Source organism: Pezoporus occidentalis, unplaced genomic scaffold (assembly GCF_034315485.1).
Source record: "Pezoporus occidentalis ecotype Australia unplaced genomic scaffold, CSIRO_AGI_Poc_V1 ctg45, whole genome shotgun sequence".
Classification (NCBI taxonomy): domain Eukaryota; kingdom Metazoa; phylum Chordata; class Aves; order Psittaciformes; family Psittacidae; genus Pezoporus; species Pezoporus occidentalis.
Genome location: NW_026915780.1, coordinates 8,947,300 through 8,961,105, shown reverse-complemented (window position 1 = coordinate 8,961,105; position 13,806 = coordinate 8,947,300). Strand labels below are relative to the sequence as shown.

Below are 13,806 nucleotides of genomic sequence, written 5' to 3'. Positions count from 1 at the left end.
AAAAACAAAGCAGTACAAAACAGCAAAACCTGAATCCTGTCAATGACAATTCTGATATAATGGGTGCTAATGTTCAAAGTGAAAAATGTTGAAAAGCCTTTAGTGGGGACGCAGTGCTACTAACAGCTCGTGTTCGATGTCTGTTGTTACAATACTACAGGTTGTTCTTGTGGTATTACCAGGTTTTCTCAGTAGATATCAGAAAACTTTGCAGAGGTGATAGGTATCATTAACTTAGTTTCTGACAGAAGATGGTGAAGTAACTTGTTTCAAGGTTGTTCAAATCCAGTACCCCATCTGCCAGATAGTACCTTCTTCCTCCTGTTAGTATTAAGCATTTCCATGGAAGTGATTGTTTCCTAAGAAGTTTGTAAGAATTCCCTGAACTGCAAATTTTGCTGGTTTTAACCTTTTTAGTTATAAGTTTTTTTAGCATGTTACCTGATAATAAAGCTGCGTTACTGAGTCTACCAACATATGGGCAGAAATAAAAGCTCCATGGGAAGAAGCAGCTTTCCTTAATGCTCTCAATTAGTTCAAATCCCAACAGCAATCTGTCTGAACAATGCAGCATGTGTTACTACTTGGTTTCCATCTCTTCTTGTGAGCACCAGATAATGCTCATGGCTTCAAAGCTTCCTAATGAATCGACTGACTCAGACAGCTCTAAAGACCTTCTTCATTTCAGCTAGGTGGGCAGTGGAATGGATTTCTGGACGGAATTTGTGTTTCCGTCTGCAGAGTATGTTTTCCACAGTAACTCAAAAATGCAGTGATCTCTTTTACCTATAACATCTCTGGTCCAGGGTCTAAAAGCTTCACTTGTTAGAAGGTTGGGATGAGTCTATTGATTGAATATCAAGTACAGAAATAACTGCCACTGACTGGGAGAAATAGGTACTTTCACTTCAAAAGATCTATAAGGCAACTCCCATTGCAATGCAGCAGTGTGTGGTAATGAATGAGGAATAAGGAACCTAGGTATTAGTTATGTGCCCACATCTAGTCCGTGGAAGTTCTGCCAGAACAGCTCTGGGAGGCTCTGGAGCTTTTAGACTGAAGAGCATGTAGGTGTCTCTTTCAGCTTCCTTAACTTCATTGACTGAAGGCTCGACTTGGGTACCTGAACTGAGCTATCTGTTGCCATTTTTGTGATGCCCAAGATATTCCCATAGGTTCCTGGTTATAACACGGATCTCACAGCATCCACCCTCTGTTGGAACTGCCAAGAGACCAGCAGATACTCCTGAGCATCTGAAACTGCATGAGGTGCTGGTGTGTAGGCAAGTGTTATCAAGGTCTCTGTTGAGTAGGCTAATGAGAGCTTAAACATCTAGACATATCTAAATATATCTGTCCTAATCTGAAGCTGTATTCTTCCAAACCTTACAGAGTTTGGAAGGGAAGAATCTGTTCTCTGATTCTGCAATAGGATGCTAACTTGGGAGCATAAAGGTGATAATTTGAGGCCATGAAATCATCCTCTCCTAGATGTGATTATGCCACTGAGGATGTTACTGCCAGTATGCAGTCAGAGAGATTGAAAGAGGGCCCTGTAATCTGATTCAGGTAAAATCAACAAGGTTAAATTAAACTATGTGTATTTGGTAACATCTTCAGACTGGCATAGGGGTGTACCAAGGGAATGTCTGTCCATCTCTTGTCAGCATATTCTGTTCCACCACTGAATAGATGGAAGGAAATGCCACTAGTTTTCAGAGTTGGGCTGAATTGAAATGTCAACCTGTTTTCACTGTGATGAGAAAATCAAAGATGGGAAAAAAGTACTTGGAACATAAAGAAGCCTTGGTGAAAATACTTGCTTTTATGGAAATGAGGTTCTCACTGGAATGGTAAATCCTATAAGCCAGGAACTCTTTTTTTTTTCCTAGAAATTTAGGTACTGTTTTTTTCTATGTGACTGTTGAGTGTTTTCCGGCATCTGACAGTGTTGCCTCTTCCATTTGGTTGATTTGGGGAAAGGAGTTAGAATTCCGTGCTACCTTCCCATAGGTAGTCTAGGAGTGTCTCATCTCCCATAGCATGCTGCCACAAGATGACTGGGCTTTCTGCAATGGTTCTTTTGAAGATAGAGGAAGAGAAATACCATATTAGCTGTAAATATGGATTTGTCTCTCTCATTTCCTGAGCTTGTATACTTCACAGTGTATTTTCCAGGAGAAGCAAGCAGATGTTTAATCTAAGCTGATTCTATGCTATTTGTTTAGCTACTGAACTGAAGAAATGTTTTACAGGAAAAGGATTTATCCTGAAGTAAACAAGTGTGCAAAAGCTTCAAGTGATTCTAGCAATTAAACAGATAATAACATCTAATATCAAACTGTCATATTCACATCATTCTTATTGTAGAAAGCAGAGGGTTTGGGCCTGACTTCTAATCTGTTTTTTGATCTTTATTCATAAACCTTTATATAAGGTTCTGGTAGTTTAAACAAACACTGGCTGGATGAAAAGAATCCAGCATGAAAATAACTGAGCTCTGTGTTTTCCTGTTTTATTGCAGCCCTATGATGTAAATTTACAAGTTACTTCAGTGTTGTCCAAACTGGCCTTGTTTCCCCATCCTCATATCCATGAATACCTTTTGGATCCCTATGTAAACCTAGCTTCTGGCTGCAGGTCTCTCTTCTCAGTTATTGTCAGGGTGAGTAAACACACAGTTAATACCTACATATGGCTATACAGCACTGATGTATTTATTAGCTTTGTGCTTAGTGATAGTAGTTGCTGGGTAGTTTAAGTTGGCAAACGGCTTCCCACTGAAAGTAGATAGTTATGTTCTTGATTTGAATCAAGATACTGGACTTTCTGCCAAAGCCATTGGACTGTTTCTCATGTCAGAGGCAGTGGAACTGGATGATCTTAAGGTCTTTTCCAACCCAAACCATTCTATGATTCTGTGTCTTCAGAGTTGTTTGTTCGCTTAAGTTCATTGTGCAGAGTATCCCCCCTGGCAATGATGTTGCTTTAAACTGGATTAGGTCATGTTGTTGTCACTTGCAGGCAACATTGGGTAGTGCTTTGGGAACAGGCCAAGTACAGGTTTGCACCTGGAGGGGAAAGAGATGGTTTTGATACTACACACACAAGCAAATGACACTCCTGAATATCCTGTGCTTGGATGAATATCTCTGCTCATCCTCTTTATTAGTTTCTGTGATGAATACTGTTCTTGACAGCAATGTCCTGGATTTATCAAAATCCCCTTCCTTTCCCTCTCTTGATTCCATCTCTTCCTGCCAGACCTGCATCCTCAAAGTGCTGGCTGAGTGCCTGTCACACTGCAGTCTCCTCAGTCAGAGATCCTTCGCCTGTCCCACGCACCAGCTGTTATTAAGCTGGTCGGGAGCCTGTTAATGATGCTTGCCCAATACTTACAGAGGGCTTAGCTCCCTTTTTCCCCTGCAGCCCTCCCCATTTCAAAATAGAATCTTCACTCTCTCCTCTTGTGCTTTCCCTAAGTCCAAGAATTTTCTCGTCAATTGCTTCTGTCAACGTTTACTAAGATAAATTAATCATTAATTAAAATAAGTAATACCATTTGTAGCTATGGCAGGTAAGGCTCAGGAGTTCCTGTCCTGTCCTTTGTACTTTCTGCACCCCCCCTCCTTTTTGGGGGCATGTTGTTTTGTGAGGATGCTGAAGTGAGGCTGCATTCTGGGCATTGAAGGTTCATTTAACCCTGCTGCCAGACACTCTGCAAAGGTGTTAACTTTCTGTGTTGATGGCATTGCACTTTACAGGTCGTTGGGGACCTCATGGTTAGAATCCAGCGCATCCCAGATTTCACTCCCAAGCTTCTGCTGGTCAGAAAACGCCTGCTGGGCTTGGAGCCAGAAGGGCCCATGTGAGTAAACATTGCATATTCTCCAAGAGCCATGGCTGGGTTTTTTGGGTTGGAATCTTGATTCTCTGTTTTTTCTTCCTCAGCATTGACCACATGACGTTACTAGAGGGCGTGATTGTGCTGGAAGAGTTCTGCAAAGAGCTGGCAGCAATTGCATTTGTGAAGTATCATGCCTCATCTACACCATAAGCAGCCTTGATGAGCAGCCAGGCTTGTAAAACCACCCAGCTTGTTTCAGTCGAAAAGACTATTGACAACACCCCGATAAGAAGAGGTGGCTCCTCCTGGCAGTGTCGGTTGACATTTGGCAGAATGGCAAGACAAGTTGCTTTCACCAGATGTTGACTTTGCAAGAGAGAGGGATTCAAATGGACCTAGAATATGACTGAAGGAGTCTGGGGAGAAACTAGTACACTGCGTTTCTAGCCACTGTGTGAAGACCTGCAAAAGCTGAATGAAGAACCACAGACATCAGACCTTGGTTATTCTATTGTAATGACGATGTTTAGAGAATTGGGTCTTTTGTATGTTCTGGGGCTCACGTGCACCAGTTCACTTTTGTGACCATATTACTTTTAAAAGCAAATTAATTTTGTAACATTTTTATCTCTTAATTCTTTTTCTTTTCAGTTGGAAGGAAATCACAAGTATAGATGCAATGTATATTATTGAAAATGAAGAGGTTAAAAGAACCCTACCGATCCATATACAGTAGGATATATTAATGAGGAATCATTTTTGCTCTGGTGAACCCTAAAGACAACTCTGAGCCTCTTTCCCCAGTGGATTAATCCAGGAGATATATCAGTATAAAATCAATACCAATGGAATTAATCCTGATTCAGCATCACATCTCTAACAAATATATCTGAAGAGTACATGTTCCTAGCATGTTTGCCTCTGTCATTCCATGTGATTGCTCTTCAGGTTGTCTGCGTAACTACATTTGCTTTAGGTTTTTACATGTGAGTTCTAGTTGCTTGACTTACGTCACCTTTACAGGGAAGTTAATTCTAGGTCATTAGAAGTTGTTGCTGAAACAGTATTTTTGATTTCTTTTAAATTGGTATTTAGCTTGAATTGGTTTAAGAATCTTTTGTGCCTTGAAAATTGGCAGCATAAGCATTCATGCTTTTGAGCAGTGTTTTTACTGCTTATCTAACCATCGCAGTAGCACCCAGCAAAAGATTCACTGGTGCCAATTTGGTTGATACCATTTACAGGACCAAAATATTCTCCTGCTTTCCGTAATGCTGGGATGCAGAGATGTCTCTCAGTGAATCTGTTTCATTATGAATACTATCAACGAGGGCGGGTATTTGCACTTCAGGCAGAGGGCCATTCGGACCTCAGTGTGCTTTGCTTCTGTCTCTAGCATGATGGCAGCCTGTGCTTCAGACAGTTCTTGCAGCTCACTGCCACGTGTGCACTGTCAGGTTCTTTAACCTTAAGTGCTTTAACCTTAAGTCACACTGTGGGGCTTGGATTGGAGACCTGTCCCACTCTGCACAAGTGTGTAGTACCTCTTTCCCCTCCTATGAACACAACAGTGTAGGCGGGTAAGGTAGAGTTTAGCTCCTTGTGTTTACATTGTCTTCCTATCTTTATCTTTGCTACTACCCTGTTGGCACATCTGGTGCCCCTTTCAGATGTGATTGCTCATATGCAAATATGGACTGATTCACTCAGTCATTAGAATTTCTCTGGATTTACATGACTGTACCTAGAATCAGATTCTGCTCTGAATCCATCTATGCCTTTGAGGTCTTGGGTTTTAATATTTATGGAACCTGGTTGTTGAGAGGACTTTTAAGTTAGCAGGTTAATTACAGCAGTGTCACAGTTAATGGGCTACATCTATTTTTATCACAACAATGTAGAAGGTCCTGCTGTAAAAGCTTCCAGTAAAGGTTCAGCTGGGAAGAGCAGTTCTGGAACTGGGGAAGCATTTTGGCAGGTGAAACCTCTATTCAGAGGCTCCCTAAACTGGGAGGTTTGTGTGCAATGCATTGCATTTATGTGGCAAACTCAAACTTTTCTTTTTCTCTGAATTTAGCCCCAAAGTGTTTTCAGGTTCAAATAGCATCGTAGGATAAAGTTTAAAAAGATGACATTTTTCTCATTTTTGGTCTTTAGAAACGTACCTTGAAAGTAGCAAATTTTTAGTGATGTCTATTGCAGTTAGTCCATATTAGAAGCTTTGTTAGTGTAACATACCTGACACATAGTTTAGAACATGTAAGTGTCTCTGCAGTGATATTTAATACATGCTTTTGTTATAAATAAGGTCCCAATTCAGAAAAGCAGTTAAACTAAAGCTTCATTTCAGGAATTTGACTGCTAAATCACAGTTTTTTACATGAGCAAAGTTAAGCTGTCGAGCACAGGTGCTGGTGCTTTACTGAATCTGGGTCTTTGTTGGTTTTGCTTGAGCTTAATTACTTCTTCCTCAAATTTTCTATTTTCATTATGTATTTCCTTACAAGTGTATGTTCCAAAATACTTCTAATGTCCCAATTTCAGTGCAAACTGAATTATCTTACTAGAAAGTGAGAAAAATGTTAAACAGAACTTGCAAGAGCATTCCAAGTAATATAACAATTTATAAAGCCATTCAAGAGATGTCTGATCTCAAAAGAAAGCATTAACATCACCTCTTTTGTTGTAGTTATTGTTTTCACTGATACCTAAGCTCATTGCACTGTGAGGAATTGTATCAGTCAGCCTCTGGAAGGACTGCTGCAACCTCTGTGGCATTTTAATGCAAAACAGCCTATGGAGCTGCAAGCACAATTCCTTCAAGCTTGTCCATGAGGAAAATAAGTAGATGTAAGTATAAGCACTCATTCAGGATGAGATTGTTCACTCTCCAGCAATATTGGCAATGTTCTTGCAAACCAAATGTTATTCAGTGTTGAATTTATAAGACCTGGATCTATCCTGATAGAAACGAAGCAATCCTTCAGGTTGCTTTAGCCTAAACTGCTTTTGTGAGTGCTGCCTACAAACCCTGAACTACCGTGACAGTGACCTTTATTTTTGTAAAAGTGATTTAATTTTCTTTAAGGGATGGAACTCATTTCATTGTGGGGTTTTTGTGTGATATTTTTCATGCACTTTCTTTAAAAACAGAAGGTTAGAAGTTAGTCCAGGTCCATGTTTTCACCTTTCCGATCTATGCATGTCATTGAGGTGCCCGTTTCCTTTCTGTGTACGTGTGTTTGTATGTGGTTATTTATTACCCAGAGGTGGACACCTGAGAAGATACATGTCCTGAAATCCACAGCATATGCAGATCCTCCAGCTGTCAGTGGAAAATGCAAGTGCGTATCACCTTAGAGAATACGGCCGCTAGTAGTAGACTGAATACTTGAGAGGTAATACTAGAGTAAGTTTATCTTTCAAAAAGCAGATCCAAACCACATTTTAATCCTGATGCACATGTGTGTAAATAGACACATTTTTTACGTCTTTTTTCCATTTACAGTATGTGTTTGATTTAGACTCTGATACAGGAAATTTTGTAATAAGCCATGTACTAGCTCTGGTAGAACAAGTTTGTCCTTAGTTTCTCATCTGGCTATAATATTCCCGGTATTCAGATCCTGTCTGTGTAATGTTCTCTACTATGTATTTGTCTGTGCAATATAAGAGCTGTGACTTGAACCACAGCTTGAGTCTGGTTGTACATCACCTGTGTATATATATACATATATATATATATATGTAAAAGGACCAGAATCCTGAGCTTGCATACACTATGATTAGTGTAAAGGTTGTCGCACTCGATTTTACAGGGCACAAGTAATCATGGCTTTGGCTTTGTAAATGCATGGTAATTTCTACCATAACCTGCTGTGTAATTTCACAGGTGGCATTTTATTACTGCTATTTGTCCTGCTAAAAGAAATACTAACTAAAGCAAAGTGCTAGGTAAAATGGAAGGAGGATGTAAGAGACTCGGGCCTACATGGGAAATCCATATATGATGTTGCATCTCCTCTTGGGTTTTCAAACCATGATCCCTGATGCTTTCTGTGCCCTGTAAAATAGTGTAACTATATGAAATATATACTCCTTGTTTTGCCTCCTGCCTTGTTTACATTAAACAGAGGATATTCAGTAAAATTTTTCTATTAAACTTTGTGTAGGTCACTTACTGCCCGTGTTGCCAAGGTTTGGCAGGCATGGGATTTCCAAGAAGGAATTGCTGAAACAGCGACATTACCAGATGTACGATATGAAGTTTTATGAAAGAGCTGGTGATAAAAATCCAACTTTTTGTGCTAAAAAAAAGGCATGGAGGATTAAAACGGATCTTACAATAAATGAATTTCCATGAAGCGACTGCTTCTATTATTATGGAATCCATAATAGGTTTTGTATGGATGACCTTGAGACAGAAAATGTTTTAACATCTTACATCATGCCTTTGATCCTGAAGCCCTTTCATTTATGTTGAGGCTGTCACTGTAGCATCTTCTGGGATAACCCTGTTTCCTGTGCTGTGCTGTGCTGTGCGGGGCTCAGAGTGAATCAGCACACCCTTCCCCATGAAAATTCAGTGCTAAGGGAAATGGCCTGGATGGAATCATCCCGAACACAGACTAACGTCTGCTCTTCCCAAGAGCCCTCATATCTTTCAAGACTGCAGCTGGTCAAGACCTTGGTTTTCTATTGCATTTGAGTGCAGAGTGCATCAGTCACAACATTAGTTTATTGAATTGGGTACAAATGGCATGTACGTGAGTAAGCATTGTTTCTTCCTTCAGGGTATGGAGGAAGGCTTTTATACATCAGGGTTTGTACACATTTTTATATATTTTAAATGGTTTGGGGTATTTTTTCTTAGTATCTCATCTAGTTTTGGTGTCCTTCAGGTTTTCATCTGCCTTTAAAAGCTCTTGTCGCTCTGTAGGATCCCCTCTGAGGGATACACTTGGATGTTAAGCTGTTTCTCCTCAGTATTTAACAGCTGCAAGTGCTCTTGCATCTTTCACAAGAGTGCTACAGCAAGATGATACACTCGACAGCTTTTTTAATAGCTTTCCCCCACCCTCGTGGGTCTTGGAGATTGTCATCTCCCACCCCAGATAATTTATTTGCTGTGCCTGCATGAGGCATTTAGAGATTTAGGGACACTTTGCTTCCTCAAGCAGGGAGGAAGTGGTATCAAAATTGCACATTTTATATCTTCTTGTATCTTTCTCTTACTTTGATATCCTTGAAATGACTGGGTTATTGAAGCATGGTAGTCTTACAGCACTTGCATTCTGATGCAAGACTTTTGGGTTCTACATCCTGTTGGGAAAAGCCTGGAGTATTACCAGTGTGTGGTCTCTATTTCTTTAACTCATTTTACATTCTCCCTCAGAGCTCTCAGTGTTGATACCAGTAGTGCAGGATCTACTGAATTTGTTAACCTTTAAATTTTACCAGAATGGGTGCTGTCAAAGCCGCAAGGATTTTGAGAGTTTGGTGCGTGATCCGATCGGATTAAAGTGGATTAATGCTCAGAGAAATGAATCTGTCACAACTTGTGTGAGCCCTTTCAGCCTAAACCCATATGTTCCTGACGCATCCTTTATCAGCCGAGGTTCCATTTGAAGGATGAGAGAGGAAACTGAAGAGTAATTTAGGAATTGAGTGAAGCATATGGTGGATTAACGTTTTCAGGTGTCACAAGGTTCCTGGGAATGCCAAGAAGAAAGGAAGTTGAAGTGTGAAAAGTGAAATTGTACAAGTTTGGGCTGATTTTTGGCATTGCCTTTGGAGTTGGATCCCTGAGGATAAAAAGATGTATCTTGTGGCGTCGTACCTCTCCAGGCTATTTAAATTACCCTTGCTAGGATGGTATCTATATTCTGAACTATATTTCATTAAATTCCTGCTGGTTATTACAACAAATGCTACTGGTGGCATAAAATCTGCTGGAATAGCCCTGTGGAACTGATAACTTTGTCAGTGTCTTGTAACATTGCTGAAGTAGGTGCATCTTGTTGGCTTTGGCTTTCTGCTCTATGGCAGCATAATTCAAGTAGGGGTTTGTGTGGTGTCCTCTCCCTCTGGTAAACGATTTTACATACTAAAACATACGGAAACACGTGAAGGGAAGGACCCTGTTACAGTGCTAGGCTGTAGGAACATGGAGATAAATGTATTCCTCTTTAATCACCTTCATGTTCAGAAAAGGTGAATTACATTCTGAAGTGAACAGTTGTCTGAAATCACAGCTGTTGAGAAGGGTATTCTCTACAGGGAACCCAGGGTGGTTAAGTGCAAACCCACTGTAGTAATTTGCACTGAGGACAGCAGAAATGAGACATCTGCATTATATCTTTCAAGGCACATAGTATCCCATTTCCAGTTTTGAGAGACGATGCAGCCAAAGATGTAAGTCACTGTGCTGAGTAATAACATCTGTTACAAAACTGCAGGAAGTTCTGCAGAAAACAGCTAGATACTAAACTGATTTAAGAGGAGGGAACAGAGGTAACCGAGTTTAGCATAGTTACATTATGGTGTAGGGTTGGAGCATCATTAATTCCCAATAAAAAGGATTGGAAAGCCTTAAGCACCAGACTGAAGAAATTACAGAGCCTGATTTATTGGAATGCAATTAAGAATGAAGGAATGTCATTGAGGAAAAATGATATTCACTGTCAGTGAAAACTTCCTGCCTGTGAATGCTGCTAGACCAGCAGTGGAAGGAACCTCTAGCCTAACACTTAAAACCAGACTGGACAAATCATTGAATGAGGAAAACCAGCCCTTGATGAGGAAACGAAGTAAACAGGCATTTACATCCTCAGACTCCCAGCTATTTGATGGTTCCTGAATAACTCATATTTGCTCTGCTGGGAGCAGTGAGCTGGAGTGATCCACTTGGGCATCTCCTGTAAGTGAGGGAAGTTGCTGCAATCTGAGAAAAGCAATTTTCAGCCTTCCACAACACGTCTCGCTCACATAATAATCTCTTTACAGAAGCGGCACCCATTACCCTCCGCAGGCGGCACAGCTTCATTAGCAGGGCCAGGAGCTCCCCCATGCTGAGCTGCCTTGGAGAGAAGAAACAAATTACCTGTTCTCGGAATCGTCATTATCCCTTACTTGAGAAACCCACTTCTGCTTCCCTCATCTCCGCACCCACAGGAAGCACCTGTCAAGTTCGTGCTTCTTAATTTGGGGCATGAATTTTTATCTCCTAAGGTTTTGGGAGACTCCTGTTTTACTGTTAGCAGGATGTCCATTGACACTGTATTTCCAGACAATTTTCCTTCTACCTTCCTCTCAGGGAAAGGAATGTTCATACTGTTTATCCTGCCGTTTTAAGATGCACGTTCTCCTGTTGTGTTAATCCATCCTTCCAAATCCTTTCACTGTGAGGCTTCAGCAGTTTGGGCAGCTCAGCAGCAAGGAGGGGTAAGAAAAGTACAGATAAAAGCCAAACTGCTTTCTGTTCACCCGTGTCCAGCTGCAGGATCTGTATGGGAAATCATAGAATCCCAGACTGGTTTGGGTTGGAAGGGACCTCAAAGCTCATCCAGTCCCAACCCCCTGACACAGGCAGGGACACCTTCCACTAGAGCAGGTTGCTCCAAGACCCTGTGTCCAGCCTGGCCTTGAACACTGCCAGGGATGGGGCAGCCACAGCTTCTCTGGGCACCCTGTGCCAGTGCCTCAGCACCCTCACAGGGAAGAATCCCCTCCCTTGACCTGCTGCTCACCTCCTTTGAGCTGCTGGTCAAGCTCCTTTTGATGCAGCCCAGGATACAGGTGGTTTCTGGGCTCAAATGCACACTAATGGGTCATGCTGAGCTTCTTGTCACACAACAGCCTTTCCTCATAAGGGAGTGGAGCATCTCCCTTACAAGGAAAGACTGAGGCAGCTGGTTCTCTATAGTTTAGAGAAGAGGAGACTGAGGGGTGACCTTATAAGTGTATATAAATATATAAAGGGGGAGTGTCATGAGGATGGAGCCAGGCTCTACTCAGTGGCAAACAATGATAGGACAAGGGGTAATGGGTACAAACTGGAACACAAGAGGTTCCACTTAAACTTGAGAAGAAACTTCTTCTCAGTGAGGGTGACGGAACACTGGAACAGGCTGCCCAGGGAGGTTGTGGAGTCTCCTTCCCTGGAGACATTCAAAACCCGCCTGGACACATTCCTGTGTAACATTATCTAGGTGTTCCTGCTCCGCCAGGGGGATTGGACTGGATGATCTTTTGAGGTCCCTTCCAATCTCTAGCATACTGTGATACTGTGAACAGCCCCAAGTCCTTCTCCTCAGGCCTGTTCTCAATCCAGTCTCTGCCCAGCCTGTATTTGTGCTTGGGATTGCCCTGACCCAGGACCCTTGGCCTTGTTGAACATCATGGGATTCACACTGACCCACCTCTCCAGCCCATTCAGGTCCCTCTGGATGGCATCCCTTCCCTCCAGCATATCAACCGAACCACACAGCTTGGTGCCATCAGCAAACCTGCTGAGGATACAGACTTCTGATTGAAAGAACGTCTGTACAAGTACTGACCTGGCAACAGTTCTGAGCTTCCAACAGCCATATCTGATACAGGCTCACAGAGGGACAGAGGACCCATGTGCCTGAGGCATGTGTGGGACAGTTGTCCTGGAGCAAAGGAAATGCATTCCTTTGTAAATCTCTGAGGGGATCTTACAGCATTACCACAGAGGTCAAGCATAAGCCAGAGAGAGGAGGAGCATATTTCATATGTATTTATATAACATACGTCATCAATATGAAATATATATTCCATGTGTTTCATATTTCCAAATGCTCCAAAGTGTATTGTTTTGCTGGTGCTTCTTTGTTCAAATAATCAAACACAAATTCCTAAGGAACCAAAGGCAGAAGAATTTGTGATCAATATTCAGTCACCCAAATCTGTTGACCTTGCTTACATAGGCAAAAACTTGTCAGGATCGTGTAAGATCCATGTTTAAGCCAGCGATAAGTGAAGTATTAATCTCATAGCCCTATACCAGAAAACAGCTTTGCTGGTGGTGAATAAGACCTTATATTAACAGCTTAGACTTCTGCTGTTCCTTGACTTCTTGCTGAAATTTAAGGAAACGAACTGGGTAAATCATGCATCAAAATTGTGTGAGCAGTTTCACACCACATATATTAAATGTCTGCTTCTCTGGAGCCATGATCTCAGCTTGGGTCATTAAATAAAGAGCTGGTTTGATATCAACCAACAAATCACAATAAACCTTGATGCTTCCAAGATGACAAATATGCAGGAAACTTGATTTATCAGACCTTCATTTTACGTTCAAAAAGATCAAGAATGAACGCAAACCCTTTGCCCCTTTTACAATTAATTCCAAATGTCAATCTGCTCTACTAATATGATTCTAATAACCAGATTCCTCAACTAGGGTTGCCTTTTTGTTTCTAAATATCAACCAAAGAGAATAATGAAGAAATAAATGCCTTGATATCATTAACTCTGATCTGTTCAACCAGTGCAACAGCACCACAGCTTCAGTTTCTGTCTCTCAAGTGAGATGCTGACAAGGAGCATTCTGGATGGCTTTGACTAAGAGGAGAAACCTGCAGCATGAAAAGTTTCTATCTTTTACTTCTGGGGTAGAAAGTGGAAGTACATTGCAATGGATAGTTTGGGATTATGGTATATATACTTATCCTGTAAACCACTACTTGTTTTAGAAAGAAGCAAAGGTGTGGGAACTGTAAATAACATGATGCTATTCCAGACAGCAATTGCAGCAGTTAGTGCCATTTCAAGGATCATCCTGCTTTTTACCCCAGCTTACTGCATCTTGTCCTGCTAGTTGTTTAGTTATTGTTAAGTAGGTTGCTTACTGTCTACACACTGAGGTGGTGCTGAGTAATCTGAGCTATTTTGATGGGTTTGTGGTTTCAAGTGACTAATATGCTTTTTGC

At 41.3% G+C, this 13,806-nt stretch overlaps 1 protein-coding gene across 2 annotated transcripts in view; it reads left to right on the top strand.

Annotated features, from left to right (window-relative positions):
- Positions 1–4,759, top strand: part of FHIP2A (FHF complex subunit HOOK interacting protein 2A) — a 31,745-nt gene extending 26,986 nt beyond the window's left edge. For both annotated transcript variants that reach the window (XM_062635373.1, XM_062635372.1), the window contains 3 exons: positions 2,525–2,665; positions 3,765–3,868; positions 3,952–4,759. In XM_062635373.1, coding sequence (XP_062491357.1) covers positions 2,525–2,665; positions 3,765–3,868; positions 3,952–4,057 — 351 coding nt within the window. In that variant the 3' untranslated portion in view covers positions 4,058–4,759. The remainder of the gene's footprint in view (positions 1–2,524; positions 2,666–3,764; positions 3,869–3,951) is intronic.
- The last annotated feature ends 9,047 nt before the right edge of the window (positions 4,760–13,806 follow it).